At 34.7% G+C, this 23807-nt stretch overlaps 1 protein-coding gene across 1 annotated transcript; it reads left to right on the plus strand.

The window, feature by feature from the left end:
• The first annotated feature begins 6217 nt into the window (after nt 1-6217).
• Nucleotides 6218-6673, plus strand: LOC139841867 (uncharacterized). The gene has a single exon (XM_071832059.1). It carries the CDS (start codon nt 6218-6220, stop codon nt 6671-6673), a length of 456 nt encoding a protein of 151 aa, XP_071688160.1.
• The last annotated feature ends 17134 nt before the right edge of the window (nt 6674-23807 follow it).

Below are 23807 nucleotides of genomic sequence, written 5' to 3' on the forward strand. Positions count from 1 at the left end.
AGCATGACCCTTCCTATTACATTTGGTACATACTACTTCACAAAATTTACCCGGATGATATCCTTCACACCTATAGCATGGAATTTCCTGATTGTTGTTGTCATTGTTGTTATTGAGATTGCTATTGGGATTGATGTGGTTGTTATTGTTGTTGGGACGTTTGGTGAAGTTATTGTTGTTGGGACGCTTGTTGTAGTTGTTGTTGGGATTGCTATTGTTGTTGTTGCGATTGATGTTGCAGTTGTTGGGATAGTTGTTGCGATTGTGGTTGTGATTGTTGTTGTTGTTGTTGTTGTTGTTGTATGGGTAAATCTTGTCACTGTTTTCCTCCCACTTTCTCTTGACTTGTTTCGTGTTGGCCTCTTCGGCCACCTGTTCTTTAATCCTTCCCTCAATCTGATTTATGAGTTTGTGAGCCATTCGACTTGCCTTTTGTATGGAGGCGGGCTCGTGTGAACTCACATCTTCTTGAATCCTTTCTGGTAACCCTTTTGAAAATGCGTCAATCTTCTCCTCTTCATCTTCGAACGCTCTTGGACACAATAGGCTCAACTCTGTGAATCGTTGTTCGTACGTGGTGATGTCGAAACCTTGCGTTCGTAATCCTCTAAGCTCTACCTTAAGCTTATTGACCTCGTTTCTGGGACGATACTGCTCGTTCATCAAGTACTTGAATGCTGACCACGGTAGTGCGTAAGCAGCATCTTGTCCCACCTGCTCGAGATAGGTGTTCCACCATGTTAAAACAGTACCTGTGAAGGTATGCGTAGCGTACTTTACTTTGTCTTCTTTAGTACATTTACTTATGGCAAACATCGATTCAACCTTTTCGGTCCACCGTTTCAATCCGACTGGACCCTCTGTTCCATCGAATTCCAAAGGTTTGCATGCAGTGAATTCTTTGTAGGAGCATCCTACACGAGTTCTTGTGGAATTTGTTCCACTGCTAGAACCAGAGTTATTGTTGTTATTTTGCATTGCGGCTTGCACCGCAGCTATGTTCGCAGCAAGGAAAACACGGAAGTCTTCCTCGCTCATGTTCAAGTTCTGACGAGTAGTCGGTGCCATTTCCTTCAAAAATAGCCAAAAGAATTAAGTTAATCATATAGAATATTAAGTGTAGTCAATAGTATTTCATAGCATAATATGAACTTATTTATAAAAGCTTTTTCTTCATATTAGCGTTTTATAGTTTTAATTCGGGTAGTACCTACCCGTTAAGTTCATACTTAGTAGCTAATATACAATTCAACGACTAGAATTCTATATGAAAAACTGATTACAATAATATTTCACATTCAAACTTAAATACAATATTTAGCAAACTTACAATACCGCTATTTTACATATAGCATGAAATAAAGCACATAAAAAATTTGCTACTCGACAGCTATAAAGGCAATTCTAGTTAATAAGCAAGTTGTTCAGCAAAAGAAATAAAGACACGTAATTCATAAGTCCATAAACAAGTCATGCATTCTGGTTTTACTAAGATGACTTCCCATCCTTGGTCTTGTGGAAAGCAACCGTTATGACCATTGGCTAGGCAGCATGTTGTAATGTTGTCAAAAGGACGAGGGTTTCGTAATGTCCAACAGCCCCGTAATAATCTAAAAACCTTATTTCTCACCCCAACTACTGAATGCGTCACCTGTGGGAATGTTTCATTTAATAGTTGTAATCCGATGTTCTTTTTCTCACTTTGGTGAGAAGCGAACATCAATAACCCGTAAGTATAACATGCTTCTTTATGTTGCATGTTAGAAGCTCTTTCTAACTCATGAAATCCTATGTTGGGATATGTTGAGTCAAAATAGGTTCTTAACCCGTAGCATAAAATTGCATTTAACCCGTAGGAGTGGAAGATCAAACCAAGGCTATTACAACCCTAACCAAAGACAAGTACAGTTCAACAATCAAACCAATCCACCACCCAGATTTACCAATCAAAACCGAAACCAAGGCTACAACTCAAGCTATAACCAAAACTGAAACAACAATTACCAATCCCAAAACCAATCCTATAACAACCAACCTTATACCAACCAAGGAAATCAAAGCTATCAAAACCAAGTGTATAGTCAACCACAAAATAACCATGGTTACAATCAACAACCTCAACAAAACACTCAACAATCCCAACCTTCAAAGAGCCTAGAAGAAATCATGAAAAATTACATAAAGGAGGTGGAGACAACCGAAGCATTCTTGTTAAAGGAGAACGAGTTCTTAAAGCAACAATTGAAGCACCAACAAGCTTCTTTTCAAAACCTTGAGAGCAACGTTGGGAGACTTTCTAATCAAGTTGCCGAAAGACCTCAAGGCAACTTACCATCCAACACACAAGTCAACTCGGACAACAATTACAACAATAACCGACAACAAAACCAAAACCAACAAAACAACAACACAAGAGTGATTCCTATCGAAAGCACCAACCAAAACCCTAACTACCCAAACCGAAATGAAAATGTCAATGCCATAACTACTAGAAGTGGTCTAATGAAATGTCTCGTTCATATCGATTTATAAACGTTCCATATTAATTGATTTTGTTGCGAGGTTTTGACCTCTATATGAGACGTTTTTCAAATACTGCATTCGATTTTAAAACAAACCATAACCTTTATTTTATCGATAAAGGTTTAAAAATATTACGACGATTATCAAATAATGATAATCTAAAATATAGCGTTTTCACACGATTATTACATAATGGTTTACAATAATATTACATATCAATTTAAGTCTTCGAATACAGTTTTTAAACAATATTATAAATGCATGCTGACTCCAACTCTTGTCCATAAATTAGCATGCAACAGCGGAAGCTCTTAATAATCACCCGAGAATAAACATACTTTAAACGTCAACAAAAATGTTGGTGAGTTATAGGTTTAACCTACATATTTATCAAATCGTAATAATAGACCACAAGATTTCATATTTTCATTTCTCATAAACAACATGCAATCTACATAAAAATCATTCATATGATGAACACTTGGTAACCGACCTTAACAGGATGCATATAGAATATCCCCATCATTCCGGGACTCTCATCAGACATGATAAATCGAAGTACTAAAGCATCCGTAACTCGGATGAGGCTTGTTGGGTCAAATAGATCTATCTTTAGGATTCGCGTCAATTGGTGGCAATTATAATAAACACCAATTCTTAGGTTACCAAGCTAAAAAGGGGCATATTCGGTTCGATAATTCAACATAGAATGTAATTTTGATCACTTGTGTCTATTTTGTAAAACATTTATAAAACTACATGTATTCTCATCCCAAAAATAATAGATTTTAAAAGTGGGACTATAACTCACTTTCACAGATTTTTACTTCGTCGGGGAGTAAGACTTGGCCACTGGTCGATTCACGAACCTATAACAGATATGTACATATATATCAAAGTATGTTCAAAATATATTTACAACATTTTTAATACGTTTTACTGTTTTAAGTTTATTATGTCAGCTGTCCTCGTTAGTAACCTACAACTAGTTATCCACAGTTAGATGTACAGAAATAAATCGATATATATTATCTTGAATCAATCCATGACCCAGTGTATACACGTATCAGGCTAGATCACAACCCAAAGTATACATATTTTTGGAATCAACCTCAACCCTGTATAGCTAACTTCAACATTACTGCATATAGAGTGTCTATGGTTGTTCCAAATAATATATATACATGGGTCGATATGATATGTCAAAACATTTTCATACGTGTCTATGGTATCCTAAGATTACATAATATATTAGAATACATGTATAATACAATATAAGTTAGCTAGGATATGATTAATATAGATTTGTTACCAATTTTCACGTAGTTACAACAAGCAAAAATATCCAATCTTGTTTTACCCATAACTTCTTCGTTTTAAATCCGTTTTGAGTGATTCAAGTTGCTATGGTTTTATATTGAACTTAAGTTTATGAATTTAAACAGAAAAAGTTTAAGTTTATAGTCGGAAATACAAGTTACAAGTCATTTTTGTAAAGGTAGTCATTTCAGTCGAAAGAACGACGTCTAGATGACCATTTTGGAAAACATACTTCCACTTTGAGTTTAACCATGATTTTTGGATATAGTTTCATGTTCATAAGAAAAATAATTTTTCCAAAAGAACAACTTTTAAATCAAAGTTTATCATAGTTTTTAATTAACTAACCCAAAATAGCCCGCGGTGTTACTACGACGGCGTATATCCGGTTTTACGGTGTTTTTCGTTTTTTAGGTTTTAAATCATTAAGTTAGCATATCATATAGATATAGAACATGTGTTTAGTTGATTTTAAAAGTCAAGTTAGAAGGATTAGCTTTGTTTGCGAATAAGTTTAGAATTAACTAAACTATGTTCTAGTGATTACATGTTCAAATCTTCGAATAAGATAGTTATACATATATGAATCGAATGATGTTATGAACATCATTACTACCTCAAGTTTAGTAGGTAAAACTACTGGAAATGATGAAAAATTAACTTGAGCTTCAAAGGATCTTTGATGGCTTGGAAGTTCTTGAAATAGAATCATGACATAAAAACAAGTTCAAGTAAGATTATTACTCGAATTAAGATAGTTATAGTTATAGAAATTGAATCAAAGCTTGAATATGAATATTACTTTGATTTAGAAAGATAACCTACTATAAATAACAAAGGTTTCTTCATCTTAGATGATTGCTTGGAATGGATTAGGAAACTTGGAAGTAAACTTGTAAACTTGGAAGTGTTCTTGATGTGTTCTTGAGTAATTGTTTTTATGATGATTATAGGTAATAACCAAAGCTTGTATTTGATGATTTTTTCTGGAAAAATAGTAACTTAGATGTTCATGGAAGAGTGTGTGTGTTTTGAGAGAGAATTGGAAAGAAAATTGGAAGTGAAATGGAGTAGGTGGTGAGTGGTGAAGGTGAGTGGGGTTAAAAGGAGTTCTTGTTTTTGTTTCTTTGCTCATAAGTCATGCTAGTTGTCTAATTGTTGGTTCCACATGTTTGTTGACTATCTAGGGCTGTTAAGAGCTGAATTATTATGTGTATATACCAATAGTATATACGTCTAGGAGCTGGGTATTGTACGAGTACGAATACGGTTGTATACGAGTAGAATTGTCGATGAAATTGAACGAGAATATAATTGTAAGCATTTTTGTTAAATAGAAGTACTTTGATATGTGTCTTGAAGTCATCCAAAAGTATATTATTACAACATAATACACTACATGTATATACATTTAACTGAGTCGTTAAGTCATCGTTAGTCGTTACATGTAAGTGTTGTTTTGAAACCTTTAAGTTAACGATTTTGTTAAATGTTGTTAACCTATTGTTTATAATATCTAATGAGATGTTAAATTATTACATTATCATGATATTATGATGTATTAATATATCTTAATATGATATATATACATTTAAATGTCGTTACAACGATAATCGTTACATATATGACTCGTTTCGAAATCCTTAAGTTAGTAGTCTTGTTTTTACATATGTAGTTCGTTGTTAATACACTTAACGATATGTTTACTTATCATTTATCATATTTAAACATAGTGTAACAATATCTTAATATGATTCATATGTATTTAGTAAGACGTTGTTATAACGATAATCGTTATATATATCATTTCGAGTTTCTTAATTCAATAAACTCATTTTTATGTACATCACTCATTGTTAACATACCTAATGAGATACTCACTTATCATAATATCATGTTAACAATATATATATCCATATATATGTCATCATATAGTATTTACAAGTTTTTAACATTCGTGAATCACCGGTCAACTTGGGTGGTCAATTGTCTATATGAAACCTATTTCAATTAATCAAGTCTTAACAAGTTTGATTGCTTAACATGTTGGAAACACTTAATCATATAAATATAAATTTCATTTAATATATATAAACATAGAAAAGTTCGGGTCACTACATTAACCACTCAAGGGATTGAAGATCCCCATCCACAACCCTTTATCACCCAAGAACCACTACCAAGCTTTATTGAAGAGGAGATCGGGGTTAGTAAGGAGAAGGGTAAAGAAAAGGTAGACGCGACCAAGGGTACGGGTAATGATGAAACGGGTAAGAAAAAGGGTAATGAGCCTTTGAAGGCTACGAGACCGGTGCCATATCCAAAATCTTTAAGGAAGGACAAGTTGGCGGCTTAATATAAAAAGTTTCAAGATATGATGAAAAACGTCTCGATCAACTTTCCAATCACCGATGTGCTTAAAGGAATGCCAAACTACGATCGGTTCATCAAGGGGCTAATATTTCAAAGGGCTAAATATCAAGATGAAACATCTTTCTTTATTGAAGAGGATTGCAATAAGATTCTTGCATCAAGGCCAAGGATTCCTAAGAAGTTGGGAGATCCAGGAAAATTCGTTTTCCCTTGTAAGTTTGGTAACTCGGAAGTCTTCAATGCACTTGCTGATTTGGGTGCAAGCATTAACTTAATGCCCCATTCACTTCGCGAGAGACTCGGCCTTGGAACTCTTAAACCGACCCGTATTAGGATAATATTGGCTAATCATTCATTTGACAGCACTATTGGTATCGCTGAGGACATCTTGGTTAACATTGACACCTTGGTGTTCCCGGTTGATTTTGTTATCATGGAGATGAAGGAGGATCTTTAAGTCCCCCTCATTTTGTAGAGACCATTTCTTGCGACCGCCGACACCATCAGCTTGGTACAACGCAATTAACTCAACATTGGAGATGGTGAAGAGCGTGTTACCATAAACATTTGGGAAGACCACTGATATCTCGGGATCAATCCATCATATTGTACCCACAAGATTCTAATGGAAGAGAATTATAAACCGGTTGTCCAACGACAATGAAGACTTAACCCAAACATGAAAGAGGTAGTTAAAAAAGAAGTGATCAAATTGCTAGATGAGGGCCTTATCTACCCAATAGCCGACTCACCATGGTTGAGTCTCGTCCAAGTGGTGCCCAAAAAGGGAGGGACCACGATAATATTAAATGACCAAAATGAGCTTTCCCCTACCCGAACCATCATGGGATGGCGGGTATGCATTGACTATAGGCGTTTAAACGATGCCACATGGAAAGACCATTTTCCGCTCCCTTACATGAATCAAATGATCGAAAGTCTAGCCGGGAGAGAGTTCTATTGCTTTCTTGATGGGCTATCGGGATACTTCTAAATCCCGATAGATCCCGAGGACCAAGAAAAGACGACCTTTACATGCCCCTATGGTACAATTGCGTATCGAAGGATGCCTTTTGGGCTATGTAATGCCCCGGGGACCTTCCAAAGATGCATGCTTGCTATTTTTTCGGATATGGTTGAGGATACTATGGAGGTATTCATGGATGACTTTTCGGTGTTCGGAGACTCGTTTGACCATTGTCTTAAAAACCTTGATAAAATGTTGACCCGTTGTGAAAATGCAAATTTAGTTCTAAATTGGAAAAAATGTCACTTCATGGTCAACGAGGGGGTAGTGTTGGTTCATAAAATCTCAAATGCGGGGATTGATGTAGATAAAGCTAAAATTAGTGTTATAAAAGACTTACCTAAACCATCGGATGTAAAAGCAATCTAAAGTTTTCTTGGGCATGCGGGTTTCTACCGTCGTTTTATAAAAGATTTTTCGAAAATCGCCCGGCCTGTGACCAAGTTGTTAGAAAAAGACCAACCTTTCTTGTTTGATGATGAACGCATAGAGGCATTTAACTTGTTGAAAGAAAAGCTCATTAACCCAAAAATTCTTATTTCTCCCAATTGGGATCAAGACTTTGAATTAATGTACGATGCGAGCGATTATGCACTAGGTGTGGTTTTTTGTCAAAGAGTTGACCAACACTTTAAATCGATTTACTATGCAAGAAAGACCCTAAATGGGGCCCAATTAAATTACACCACTACCCACTTTAAATCGATTTACTATGCAAGAAAGACCCTAAATGGGGCCCAATTAAATTACACCACTACCGAGAAGGAGCTTCTCACGGTGGTATTTGCTTTCGATAAGTTTCGGCCTTATCTTGTACTTTCAAAGACGATCGTTGATAGTGCTCCAAATGAACATATATTTAGTAGCAATATCGTTCCAATATGTAAAGTTTTTAAATGTAATTTCCTTATTTTTAGTTGTAATAGTTAAATAAATAAGTGCGAAGACGAAAGACGCAAATCGCTCGAAAATGAAGATTTAAAGACAAAAACGAAGATTTGAAAGACCAAAACGTCCAAAAAGCTCAAATGTACAAGATACAATTCAAAAGGTTCAATTTATTGATGAGAAACGTCTAAATATGACAAGAGTACAAGTTACAAAACGCAAAGTACAAGATATTAAATTATACGAAAGGACGTTCGAAAATCCGGAACCGGTACCCGAGCCAACTATCAACGCTCGACGCAACGGAGCTGAAAGTACAAGTCAACTATGCACAAGAATATAATATAATATTTAAATAATTCATAATAAGAATAATAATAAATAATAAAAAGTTGTTAATTGAGCATAGTTAAGGGGTCATAAGTGAAAATTTCAAATCAACATTTGCCTATAAAATGGAATTCACGTAGTAATAAAAAAGAACACCTTCACTTCATTTTTCTTTCTTTCCCTCTGTAAGAATATATATATTTATATTTATAATATTAAGTTTAATTTAAGTTTAATAATAATTGGGTTATTGTAAGAAATATTTTACGGGTTTTAAAGTCGAAACTCTGTCCGTGCAACGCTACGCGATTAATCACCACTGTAAGCTATGTTCTTCCTTTTTAAATTAATGTATCGTAACTAAGTTATTATTATGCTTATTTGAGCCGAAGTAATCGTGATGTTGGGCTAAAATATTAAGAAGGGGTTATTGGGCTTTGTACCATAATTAAGGTTTGGGCAAAAGACCGACACTTGTGGAAATTGGACTATTGACTATTAATAGATGGGGGGTATTGTCTAATTGAGTGACAACTCATTGGAGTCTGTCGAACCTATCTTCAAATTAATTAACCTAATAATTAATAATGATTATGGTTGTCCTATTTAGTGACGTTCATATGGAATCTGTTATAATCATTTAATTAATCAATTGGGTTGGGTAATTGATTATTCATTCTGATCAAGTGGATGAATTAATATTCATAAACTAATTAAAACAGGGGTGGATTACATACAGTGATAACTGGTGTAATTGTTGACAGAAGTGATAGCTGCGTCACAGTTTAAATCCTTAATCAGTTGGAATATTTGACTTCGGGTATAAGGGTAATTTGACGAGGATACTCGCACTTTATATTTATGACCGATGGACTATTATGGACAAAAACCAGATAGACGTATCAAATAAACCAGGACAAAGGACAATTAACCCATGGTAATAAATTAAAATCAACACGTCAAACATCATGATTACGGAAGTTTAAATAAGCATAATTCTTTTATTATATTTCTCATCGTATCTTTATTTACTATCATTTTATTTCTCGCAATTTTATTTACTGTCATTTTATTTATTGTCATTATTTTACGCACTTTAATTATCGTCATTTATCTTTACGCTTAAAATATAGAATCGACAAACCGGTCATTAAACGGTAAAACCCCCCTTTTATAATAATATTACTACTTATATAATTATATATATTTTGTATAAATATAGTTAAAAATATAGTAAGTATCACCAGCTCCCTGTGGAACGAACCGGACTTACTAAAAACTACACTACTCTACGATTAGGTACACTGCCTATAGTGTTGTAGCAAGGTTTAGGTATATCCCATCCGTAAATTAATAAAACTTGTGTCATATTTTGTAGTATTTTGTATTAAAAATAATACTATTTCGTACCCTCACGCTACATCATCAAGTTTTTGGCGCCGCTGCCGGGGAGCGCTAAAACGCTATATTTTTAATTATAATAATATTGAAATAAAATATAATAATATTGAAATAGAATATAATAATATAATAATATTGAAATAGAATATAATAATATAATAATATTTTAGAATCAATTGTTACGTAAAGTTTTAAAAAGTCGTATTTATTAAATACTTCAGGGGTATATTATGTAACTTATAATTAATAATTTCTATCATGTCGCTTTCATGCGAATAGTAAAATAATTAATTTATTTTCATTTACTATTCATGAATAGTAAATGAATTAAAAAAAAGTTTTGGAAAAAAAATTATAATTATAAAAAAATTATTAATTTGTAAAAAAAAAATCGTTTTTTAAAAAAAAAAAAAATCGTTTTTTTTAAGAAAAAAAATTTCGTTTTTAAAAAAAAAAAAAAATTTTGTGTAAAAAAAAAATTCGTTTTTTAAAAAAAAAAATTCGTTTTTAAAAAAAAAAATTGTAAAAAAAATCGTTTTTTTAAAAAAAAAAATTTAAAAAAAAAAGTTTTAAAAAAAAATTTATATAAAAAAAAATTTTTTTTTTAAAAAAAAAAATTTAAAATCCTTAAAAAACGAAATATATAAAAAAAAAATTAAAAAAAAAGTTTTTTTTTTTATTACCTTTAGATTTTTAGACTCTAGTTACAATTTTTAATATTAAGTTTAGTTTTGCCATAGTTATTTTTATTTCTAGAATTTTTAGGTTTGCCGTAAAATCCCTTAAGTGCTTATTCCTTAGACCAAGTTTTAGGTGCTTTAGAATTTTACGACGCCGTATTTCGCACTACTTTCTTATTTTTATTTTTCGACGCCTATTTTTCGACCTTTTATTTTTCGACCTTTTTCGACGAACTCTTTTTCTTTCTTATTTCTCGCTATTCTAGTTTTAGGACATAGATTTTTATTCTACTTCTTATCTAAATTTCTTAAAATTACGAAAATTTATTTTAAGTGGTTAAATTAATAGACATCAAAATTTTCTGGTTCGTAGTAATAGTTGGATTTGTACGTGGACCGGGTTATTGGAGCCAAACAGTACTCAATTATATTGAGACCAAACGAATCCTGCCCCTCTGCTGCATCTTTTGGCTATTCGAAACGTGGGCAAAATCAGAAAAGTCTATTAATTGGATAACTTATATAATTTTTCTTTCCTTTTAAAAACTAATAGGATATTCAGTGAATGCACCGAGTAAAACGTTCACCACCTTTCATACGTTCACCACCTATAACTCGATCAAGACATCTAGCCAATATTGTCGCCGTTGATTTTTCTTTAGAATCATCATCTAGTCGACCAAGAACTCCAACTCAAATTTCCGATAATCCATCTTTTGAACCCGACCTCACAATTGAGAATTCGAAAAATATTCAAGGACAATTCCAAGATCCAGAACCACTAATCATTCCTCCTGAACCACAAACCATTAAATCAGAATCTTCTAGTGATTCGTATTCAACAAATTCAATTATGGAAAATCTGGAACCTCTAAGTATGGAAGACCGAATGAGAGCCACACGCACGGGCCAAGGTCACGCCATTATTAAGCCAGACATTAATGCGCCAGATTATGAAATCAAAGGACAAATCCTACACATGGTAACTAATCAGTGCCAATATAGTGGTGCGCCGAAGGAAGATCCAAACGAACATCTTCGTACGTTTAATAGGATCTGTACACTATTTAAAATCCGAGAAGTTGAGGATGAACAGATCTATCTCATGTTGTTTCCCTGGACTTTAAAGGGAGAAGCCAAAGATTGGTTAGAATCGTTACCTGAAGGGGCGATTGACACATGGGATGTTTTAGTTGAAAAATTTCTTAAACAATTCTTTCCGGCATCTAAAGCCGTGAGACTTCAAGGAGAAATTGTTACGTTCGCGCAAAAGCCAAATGAAACATTATATGAGGCGTGGACAAGATTCGGAAGGATGTTGAGAGGATGTCCTCAACACGGTTTAGACACTTACCAAATAGTACAAATATTCTACCAAGGTGTCAACGTTGCTACACGAAAAGACATCGACATAACAGCTGGTGGTTCAATTATGAAGAAAACCGCAACTGAAGCTTACAAAATTATTGATAACACAGCCTCCCACTCTCATGAGTGGCATCAAGAAAAAGATATTTTTCGTTCATCTAAAGCTGCTAGAGCCGATTCTAGCCATGACTTTGATTCCGTTTCCGCAAAAATAGATGCTTTCGAAAGGCGAATGGAAAAGATGAATAAAGATATTCACGCAATACGAATCAGTTGTGAGCAATGCGGTGGACCACACTTAACGAAAGATTGTCACATTGAACCAACGATGGAACAACGAGAGAATGTTTCCTATATGAACCAAAGGCCGGGAAATAATTATCAAAATAATTATCAACCGCCAAAGCTGAACTTCAATCGAAATCAAAACATTCTTTACAATCCAAATGGACCCAACAATAACTCGTATAACCAACCAACTCAAAACAACACTTTCAATCAACAAAGACCTAACTTGTATAAACCACCACAACAAACCGAAGAGAAAAAGCCAAATCTAGAAGAAATGATGGTAAAGCTAGTTGAATCTCAAACACAATTTATTACATCTCAAACCCAAACGAATGAGAGGTTTGACCAGTCATTAAGAACTCAACAAGCTTCCATTTTAAATCTAGAAAAACACGTAGGTACTCTTGCTAGCATGATGAGTGAGAGGGAACAAGGAAAGCTACCGAGTAATACTGAAGTAAATCCTCGGAATGAGAATGTTAATATGGTGTCAACAAATTCTGAAAAACCTGCACCAGAAGATGGGAAGATTTTAGATGTGAGTAACAATGAAGAAGTTACACCAACACCACCACCACCCGAGTATGTAAAGCCAGTGGTGGCACCATACAGACCACCTATCCTGTTTCCAAGAAAAGGAGTTGAGTATGAGCAAGTGATAGGTAATAAAGATTGTGATACCTCTGGAAAGAAGAAGAAGAAAAAGAATAAGAAAGTACAAGAAACAAAAACCGTAAAGATAAACCCGGTGAATACAGTTCCACCAAAACCTCCACCTAGAGTAGGTGATCCGGGTGAATTTATTGTTCCTTGTCTACTTAGTGACTGTGTCATGTATGATGCACTAGCAGATTTAGGTTCAAGTGTGAGTGTTATGCCTCTTTCATTATATAAGAGATTAGGTGTAGGTGAGTTAACTCCAACGGATATGAGTGTTCGACTCCTTGATCAAACCATTAAGCACCCAGTTGGAATTGCTGACAACCTACCCGTTCAAGTAGGTAATTTAACCTTTCTAGTCGAATTTATTGTCATTGACATAGAAGAGGACCTAAACATTCCTCTAATTTTAGGTCGACCATTCTTAGCTTCCACCAAGGCGTTATTTGATGTAAGAAATGGTAGAATGACACTTAGTAGTGATGACAAATCAATCACCTTTATGATTCGAAAGACTAAATCTCCACCAACCAAAACCATTGAACCAGCAAAAACGATTGGTAAGAACCATGTTGTTTTACCAACTCCAACGGTAATACTTAGCAATAATGAAACGCCTAAGTGTGGGGAAAATGAAGTAACACCTAATGATGACATGATAACAAAGAACCCCGTTGTTGATACGAAATTAAATGACCCCGTTATTAATAGTTCAATGAAGAAACTTATTAAACGGATTCGCGATGCTATAACCAAGGGGAACTTTAAGTTATGTAACCGGTTAGTATCCAATCTATCGCCTAAAGAAAAGGTGAAGCTAGTTGAAATTGTGGATATTACACAGGAATCCGACCAATGGCTTAAAGAGAAAGTCACAGATATGCAAGTTGATTATGGACCAAGAGAAATTGACGATGAAGTTAATCACAATTTTGACACCACAGCTACCTAAGTGTGGGGAGATTCAAGTGTTCTAAAAAGAAAATGTTATCTAGAGTTAGTTGTTCTGTTCTCGTGTAGTTCCGAGAATGGAATCCGATTGGTCTTTTCCGCTAGCAGACACTAAAGAACTAGTTTTCTCCCCCCATTCTGAATTTTTGTTTTTTTTAGGTTTTATATATAATTAATATGCTTTTTAAATTTAAGTTTTGTGTTTTTTTTTTTAAAAAAAAACAAAAAATTTACTTTATTTCATTAAGTTGAAAAAAAAAATGATTTCTAAAATTCGTCGTGAGTTGAAGACTAGGTCGTTGAGCCGAAATTGCTTTACCCGAGGGCGGGGCGACAAATTTTGTTATCATTTAATTTTATTGATCTAAAGTATGCAAAAAAAATATTATATTAATTTTTGAACGTGGGGTTATATACCAAACTTCAAAAATATGTATATATGTTTGTATTTTATGTTATGTACACAACAGGGTAAAACAGCGCACTTTCAAAGACTGTCATTAAGTTCAACAAAAAGCTACTAATTTTGATGACAAGGCGCAAAATATCAAATGTGATGTAAAATAATATGCTTACAAACTGGGTATTTTTAATCACTTTTCTACACTAATCACCCTCATGAATTTATAATTATAGTCTGATTTCATGCAAATGAGGGCATTGCATGATCTCAAGTGTGGGGAAGGGTTATAAATTCTTTCGGGTTTACACTTGTTTTAATTGCCAAATTTTGTGAAAATTTGAAAAAAATTTCTACTAAATGAATTCAAAATCATGTTTATACATATTTATGAACGATAAAACTAGGTGTTAATGCCGAAATTATTGTTACCTCGAGGACATAAATTGAGAAACAACCCAAAACGCTTGAATTCATTTAAAATGGGATAGAAGAGAATAAAAAGGCAAAGAAAAGAATAAATAAAAGCTAAGTGTGGGGAGAATGTACCAAGTTATTCAATTAAAAACTATCTATCACATTTTTGTATAAGAATTATTGCAGGTACTTTTGCTTTGGACGATACTAATCAGTTTTACCCGGTTTACTGTAATATATTTTAAAGAAAGATGGATCTACACGATGAATCAATTCCATCATTAAAAGGAAGTAAAGTCTTCCGAAAAAGACACGCGCTTCTTGATTTAGGTCAAGAAGTTGTCGTCCAGACCAGCTGTAGGTTGACGAAAAATCTAGAAAAGTCATCTCTAAAATCAGCAGGAAATCCACGGACCTCAGCATCAAACAGGGTCGCCAAGTGGTCAGATTTATCCTAACCATGAGAAGGATTTATCTCGCATAATGGGGGGCACCGTGCAAATTAGCTTGATAAGACTAATGAATCAAATCCCCAGAAAGGATAATCTCCTTAAAGATCAAAAATCAGCTTTTAAGACTGATATTACTCAATCCTAGAGATTGACCTTAAAGATTGAGAATTACAAACTCATGGAATTCAATGATATCTAAACTCGAGCTTGAACGAGAAAATATTTTGATCAAAAATAAAACCGATTTGTTTTCTGAAAACCTATTTTCAATACGTTCATTACCATTGAACGTAAAATCCTGAGAATTCATTGAAATTCATTAGGTCACCTGAACCAAATCGGGTGTCAACCGTAAGAACGGTGGTTGCATAGCATGGTCGGAGACAGGACCTTGTGCCAGACCGAAAAATCATAGGATGATCTTTACTATTGCTCCTACAAAGGATAGTACTAGCATCCGACACGTTTTAAGACCATAATTAAAAGCCTGTCACGGGACATTGCCTTAACAGTTTCTTGTTCATCGCTTTCCTCTACAACCGGACGGTAGTTTGCCGAAAGGTAATATACGGGACAAGTAAACTGGACGTGTTGCTTTCCTAATACAAGGTTAGCAAGTGGGTAACACAAAACCACAAGTGTTGAGCTAAAATTTTCAAATCTGAAACCCACACAACCCACAAAAATATTTTGCAAACACCGGTGAAGGGTTATTCCGGAAAACTTATCTAGGGTAAAAGCTAGATTAAATTTTCAAAAAGATCAAATGTTTTCATAAAGATCCAATTTCCTTAAGGATCTACATTTTTATAGTCATGTGGAACTGTAAACCGCCTTTCAAATGTGCACTTTGCTTTGGAAACCGAAAGTAAATCGGCTATTTGATTGCAAGTGTCGTTGACCTAAACCCAAGGCAACTGTGGATGACACACCCACCTTTAACCATCATTACTGTCATTGTTTATACCGCTATATCAAAATCACTGATGTACAAAATGTGATGAATAAAAAAGTGATTCATGTATGTTTTTATTTCAAGTTCTGTATTGCTTGAGGACAAGCAACGCTCAAGTGTGGGGATATTTGATAGTGCTCCAAATGAACATATATTTAGTAGCAATATCGTTCCAATATGTAAAGTTTTTAAATGTAATTTCCTTATTTTTAGTTGTAATAGTTAAATAAATAAGTGCGAAGACGAAAGACGCAAATCGCTCGAAAATGAAGATTTAAAGACAAAAACGAAGATTTGAAAGACCAAAACGTCCAAAAAGCTCAAATGTACAAGATACAATTCAAAAGGTTCAATTTATTGATGAGAAACGTCTAAAAATGACAAGAGTACAAGTTACAAAACACAAAGTACAAGATATTAAATTATACGAAAGGACGTTCGAAAATCCGGAACCGGTACCCGAGCCAACTATCAACGCTCGACGCAACGGAGCTGAAAGTACAAGTCAACTATGCACAAGAATATAATATAATATTTAAATAATTCATAATAAAAATAATAATAAATAATAAAAAGTTGTTAATTGAGCATAGTTAAGGGGTCATAAGTGAAAATTTCAAATCAACATTTGCCTATAAAATGGAATTCACGTAGTAATAAAAAAGAACACCTTCACTTCATTTTTCTTTCTTTCCCTCTGTAAGAATATATATATATTTATATTTATAATATTAAGTTTAATTTAAGTTTAATAATAATTGGGTTATTGTAAGAAATATTTTACGGGTTTTAAAGTCGAAACTCTGTCCGTGCAACGCTACGCGATTAATCACCACTGTAAGCTATGTTCTTCCTTTTTAAATTAATGTATCGTAACTAAGTTATTATTATGCTTATTTGAGCCGAAGTAATCGTGATGTTGGGCTAAAATATTAAGAAGGGGTTATTGGGCTTTGTACCATAATTAAGGTTTGGGCAAAAGACCGACACTTGTGGAAATTGGACTATTGACTATTAATAGATGGGGGGTATTGTCTAATTGAGTGACAACTCATTGGAGTCTGTCGAACCTATCTTCAAATTAATTAACCTAATAATTAATAATGATTATGGTTGTCCTATTTAGTGACGTTCATATGGAATCTGTTATAATCATTTAATTAATCAATTGGGTTGGGTAATTGATTATTCATTCTGATCAAGTGGATGAATTAATATTCATAAACTAATTAAAACAGGGGTGGATTACATACAGTGATAACTGGTATAATTGTTGACAGAAGTGATAGCTGCGTCACAGTTTAAATCCTTAATCAGTTGGAATATTTGACTTCGGGTATAAGGGTAATTTGACGAGGATACTCGCACTTTATATTTATGACCGATGGACTATTATGGACAAAAACCAGATAGACGTATCAAATAAACCAGGACAAAGGACAATTAACCCATGGTAATAAATTAAAATTAACACGTCAAACATCATGATTACGGAAGTTTAAATAAGCATAATTCTTTTATTATATTTCTCATCGTATCTTTATTTACTGTCATTTTATTACTCGCAATTTTATTTACTGTCATTTTATTTATTGTCATTATTTTACGCACTTTAATTATCGTCATTTATCTTTACGCTTAAAATATAGAATCGACAAACCGGTCATTAAACGGTAAAACCCCCCTTTTATAATAATATTACTACTTATATAATTATATATATTTTGTATAAATATAGTTAAAAATATAGTAAGTATCACCAGCTCCCTGTGGAACGAACCGGACTTACTAAAAACTACACTACTCTACGATTAGGTACACTGCCTATAGTGTTGTAGCAAGGTTTAGGTATATCCCATCCGTAAATTAATAAAACTTGTGTCATATTTTGTAGTATTTTGTATTAAAAATAATACTATTTCGTACCCTCACGCTACATCATCAATCGTCTACACGGATCACTCCGCGTTAAAGTATCTTTTTCAAAAGCAAGACGCGAAACATCGTTTGATTCATTGGGTGTTACTTTTGCAAGAGTTTGACATATAAATTAAGGATAAAAGTGGAGCGGAGAATGTGGCGGTCGACCACTTGTCAAGGTTAGACAATCCCAGGCTTCAACCTTTATACGAGTCAAAAATTTGGGATACCTTCCCGGATGAACATTTAATGAGAGTTGACCTAGTCGATGAAGTCCCATGATTTTCCGATTTTTCAAACTACTTGGCCTCAAATGTTTTACAATAAGGTTTTTCATACCAACAAAAGAAAAAGTTTTTCAACGATTTACGATATCACTTTTGGGAAGACCCACACTTCATACCATCAAAGCCCGAGATATATTGAGAAGTTGTCATAGTGGACCAACGGGGGGAGGGGGCATTTTGGGCCGAATCACACCGCTAAAAATGTGTTTGATTCCGGATTCTATTGGCCCACAATATTCAAGGACGCCCATGAGTTGGTGAAATGTTGTGATTCTTGCAAAAGGTCCGGTTCCATTTCAAAGAGGGATGAAATGCCTCAAACCGGCATTCAAATATGTGAGATATTTGATGTATGGGGCCTAGACTTCATGGGTCTATTTCCGAATTCGAACAAGTGTCTCTATATTTTGGTTGCGGTAGATTATGTTTCGAAATGGTCCGAGGCCAAAGCCTTGCCAACCAATCACGCTAGGGTAGTTGTTAAGTTTTTGAAGAATTTGCTTTCTAGGTTTGGAGTGCCAAAGGCGTTGATCTCGGATCGAGGCACACACTTTGCTAATAGTCTTATGGAGAGAGTAATGGAAAAATATGGTGTAACACATCGTTTTTCAACCCCTTACCATCCCCAAACTAGTAGTCAAGTCGAGAACACGAATCGTGCTTTGAAAAGAATTTTGGAAAATACGGTTACCTAAGGTTTGGTCAAGCAAGCTTGATGATGCCTTATGGGCATTTAGAACCTCTTATAAGACACCAATAGGCACAACACCATTTTGTCTAGTTTATGGGAAACCATGTCACATCCTGGTAGAAGCAGAGAATAGAGCATTTTGGGCATTGAAGGAAGTAAACCTAGACCTAGAACAAGCTAAGGAAAAATGGGTGATGTAATTACACGAATTAGAGGAGCTTAGGTTAGAGGCATACGACAACTCTTTGACATACAAAGAGAAGACCAAAAGATGGCATGACGCTCGACTTAAAGGTTCCAAGGAATTTCACCCAAACGACAAGGATTTAGTGTTTAATTCATGTTTTAAGTTCTCGCCCGGTAAGTTAAAGTCAAGATGGTCGGGTCCTTATATATTTAAGAAAGCTTACCCAACGGGTTATGTCGAGTTATATGGAGATAAGGATACTTTCATGGGAATAGTCACCGATTAAGGCTTTACTTTGATGAAATCAAGGCTTTCAAGCTTGATGACATCAAGCTCTACCATAAGTGATACTCTTGTGCTTAAATGGGTCATGTGATAGACCCTAGACCAAAAATGATCACGTTTGTGTATATTTGTTCATGCTAGTTTGCATTTCATGTAGAATTGTTTTTTTTTTTTTTTTTTGCGTTTTTGTTAGCTTGCATTAGCATATAGTTGCATTTCATGCATTTTAGAAATTTGAATAGACCAAAAACAGTTGGTAATTTGGGTAGGAAGGTGCTTGCTTGAACTTAAACTTTGAAAAACTGGAAATCTGCTCCAGGAAAGACGTTCCAAGATATGGAATGACGTTCTTTATCTCATACATAAATAGAACAAGTTCTAGATAGATTCAGGAAAGACGTTCCTGTCGATAGAACGACGTTCTTTTTCTCAACTTTGAACAGAAGCAGTTTTAGGCACTTTCAGGAACGACGTTCTTAATTAAAGAACGACGTTCCTCTTTTAGGCAGAACAACGTTGTGATTTCAGGAACTATGTTCCATTTTCCTGGTAAACTAGAACGATGTTCCAGTATATGGAACGACATTACAGGCCCTGTTTTGAATGTGTTTTAAAGTTTATTTAAATTACTCTTTCACACTCATATAACTTTCTTACCTCTGACTTGCACACTTAAAAACCTGATTTATTTCATCTAATTCATCTATTTTCTTCAAGGATCTTGCTAATTTATCAACATCAAAAATGTTTCAAGTATGATCTTGCACTTATTTCACTTAATTGCACTTATTTGTGAAATCTACATGCTTTTTACCTTATATGCCATGCTTGTCAATTATGCTACATCTAAGTTGATTATGATGATATATTGTAGATTCTAGGTTGCAATGTTGTTGATTTACATGTTTCCCATGTTTAGATGCACTAAATTCAACTTTTTAATTCTAGGTTTTTCTAAAAATTAGGACTTTTTAAGTTTGGATGTAAGGGATGAAATTGGGTGTTATCTAAGGTTTTTTGCTAGTTAACCAACATGCTATTGTCATGTACCCTTTAAATTTAGTGTTTCTTTCGCTATGTAATTGAGATTAGGGTTAATTACTTTAGGATTTGACCGGCGTTGAGTTTTTGACATTGAATTTGTAATTTGAAGCATGAAACACTCTGGCTAGTGATTTTAATATGTGCTTTCGGTATGCTTGCAAGGTTATTTAGGTTTTCTAGAATTATACTTATCTAGTTTGACTCGATTTGACCATTGTACCATCGTTGCATGTTGATCATTTTAGCCTAAACATGACAATTGTGAAGCTTGTTTTAATGGATTAAATGTAGGGGGCGTATGCCCCATTGTTGTTTGATTGGGAGAATTTTGTTGTTTGCTAATGCTATGAAATTGGAAATGCGTTTGTTGTGTTTTTGTGCTTGTGTTTTAGGTGATCTACAAAGCGAGCATCCAATGCCGATGAATGGTTACAAGAGGTTCTTCAAAATGAAGCTTTAAAGTCTCGAATGCTTAATAGATTCAATTGTCAGTGTACCGGGCAAAGTATATTGATTGGGTTCCACTAGAACACACGGGGATGATTAGTGAGATTAGGGACGCATTTAAGATTGAGGAATACCGCATAAGCACGAACCCATGGGGTCCTTTGCTTGATATCCGTGAGGATGTCAACCCATTGTTAACTCGAGAATTTCTTACAACCTTGAGGGTTCATTTTAGAGTACGTTCGCCGTGGCTAGAGGATTACCTCACGTTTAGGTTAGGGGCGAAGAGTGGAAATTGAGTATGGTGCAATTCATGTCAAGTTTAAATCTTTACAATGATGCCTCTCCTAACATCACTTACATGTACTTGGCCGATTGTATGACTTTCAATCCGAATGAGTTCGATCAAAAGAAGGTTTGTCATAAGATTAGTAAAGCCGAGTTCACGCCCGCCAACTTAGTGCCTCAAGCACTTTCAAATCCTACACTTAGATGTATTCAAGGTTTCTTTGCAAATACGGTTTTCCACCGCATGGAGGATGAGGATAAGATGACATCGTTCGATATTTGGTTGATTCATAAGATTCATAAGTAAAAACACATCCATGTTCCTAACCTCAATGTAAGCTACCTCCTTGATGCAACCGGAGATAAAACTAAGCTCCCAAGTGTTGGTGGTCACTATATTACTCGCATTTCTAAGTACCTAGGGATTAACTTATATGGGTTGGAGAAACTTCCAATGACGCGCTTTGGTGTCAAGGAGTTCAAGCAAAGGCATGTTTTGAGGGCAAGATCACGCAATTCGATAACTCGTTGTGAAGGTGAAAGAACCTCGTCTCGTAAAGATTGAGTGGGTAACTATTGATTCATCGTGATTCAATAAAACAATCTTATGACTTGGTTTGTAATTTAAACTATTTTGATAATTGTGTGGGATCTTCAGATCATTGATTTGGTGCGAGGTAGTACACTTGTATTGCTATTCTCGCACAATATCATGCTATGATTCTAATAATTTTGTGATTGCTTGTGGATTTGTATGTGGTATATTTTGCTTGTTTGTCATCTTAGTGGCATGATACACTTTTTGATGATTGATCCAGGCCTGGCATTAAGTTCAGGCGTCAAGCTCATCGACTTGCATTCTTTGGCGACTACGTTTATTCCGATTGATGACAACAAAGATCATTTAATCTAATTCCGGTCTTACTTTCTTCTTTATTCTATTCTATTTTAAAAATGCCCCTCATTTTTAATTATCTTATCGTTTAAATGCAATGAGGGCATTGCATCAAACTAAATTTAGGGAGGAGAGTTAAAATCTCGAGTCATTTTGAACATGTCGGATTAAACTTGTCACATACACTATAAAGATTAAAACTTTCAATGTTGATATAATTTTTGGAACAAGTCTCTAGCCATTACATCAACACAAATCATAAACATTTACATGGCTAGAGCTTGTAAATTATGGAAAAGTAAAGTCTTTTTCTTGTGATTTCAAAACTTAGGGAAGTAAAGTCTTCCCTTTGTGTTGTTCTTGCAATTCTCAAGTGGGAGTAAAGTCTCTCACTTTCAAAAGATTTTGTGCTCAAAATGATGAAATCAAAAGAAAAATCGAAACTTTTGTATGGAAGTTAAAGTCTTCCATGTTGCACAAAAACCAAGTGTTTAAAGCTCCATGCTTTAACACATCCGGATGACTCAAGTCCATCCATTGTTGTTAGGGAGTAAAGTCTCCAGATATTTCATTTTACTTGGTGTAGGAGACTTCTTAATCCACACCATTTCATACTTGCATCAATTTAAGATGAAAAGTACCGTGAGAAGAGGAGCCACCGAGCTTCTCCATGTGCTATCTTCTTGATGAATAGCAATGGCTTCATGCTAGTGTTGCTAGACAACACACGCCATAGCCAAAAGCTATGGCACCCTTGTGCTATCAATTAACGGAAAGGTAGTAACTACTTCCTACCTTTTCTCAACATAAGCATAAAAGCTTGTTATGTGGGAAGTAGATGGGTGAATAAAAGCTTTAAGCTTTGACACTCCCGGGAGAGTCGAGTCCTCCCATTTGTTGTTTTGGAAGTCAAGTCTTCTAAACTTGGAAGTAAAGTCTTCCAAGTTATGTTGTGTTCCAAGCTTAGGAGTAAAGTCTCTCAAGTTAAGTTTTGTTCCAAAAAGACCTAAGCTTGGAAGTAAAGTCTTCCAGTATCCAGCAATGGACCCACCGCCAATCTTACACCCAAGGTAGTTTCTTTTTCATCGCTTCCGACACCGGGGGTAGGTCACTTCGGTGATATACCGGGAAAGTAACTATCCGTGTGGTCGTCCCACCAATGGGATTGCTTGTATGCATATCGCATTTATGAGCCCAAAATAGTTATTGTCTCATCGCCTTCAATACAAGAAGGTAGTTCACTTCGGTGATATACCGGGGCATTAATTATCCATGCGGTTGTCCCAAAACCGGGATGACTTTAGAATGCACAAAGCTTTTAAACCATAAAATTTTCGGAAAACTTGTCTCGTTCCACAACTTGGCTCGTTTTCCCTTTTCAAAAATGAAAATGGTTTTCTTAAAGCCTTGTCTTCCTTAAGGCTAAAACTTTTTTCTTGGATAACTCATGTGACTTGGTGCTCCATTGTACTCAAAAGAAGTGTGCAGGAAATCCTTGAGTAGGTGGTGATGAATTTAGGATGAAAAAGGTGAAGTCTTTGCTTGTGATGGTCTATTGAATGCTCCTAGAAGGGTTTGCACTAAAAAGCTCGAATCTTGCTATGTTTGCTCTTAATTGCAAATCTTGTGGATATTTGAGCCTTTCTATGGAGCATGTGTTTGTTAGTTTGTTTCAAAGTGAATGAAGATGTGTAGAAGTTTAGCCTAGGCATGAATTTGTGTGATTT

Source organism: Rutidosis leptorrhynchoides, chromosome 4 (genome assembly GCF_046630445.1).
Source record: "Rutidosis leptorrhynchoides isolate AG116_Rl617_1_P2 chromosome 4, CSIRO_AGI_Rlap_v1, whole genome shotgun sequence".
NCBI lineage: Eukaryota > Viridiplantae > Streptophyta > Magnoliopsida > Asterales > Asteraceae > Rutidosis > Rutidosis leptorrhynchoides.

Bases quoted from the DNA above. Each gene is read 5' to 3' on its own strand.
- LOC139841867 (XM_071832059.1), top strand. From the start codon at position 6,218: ATGATGAAAAACGTCTCGATCAACTTTCCAATCACCGATGTGCTTAAA.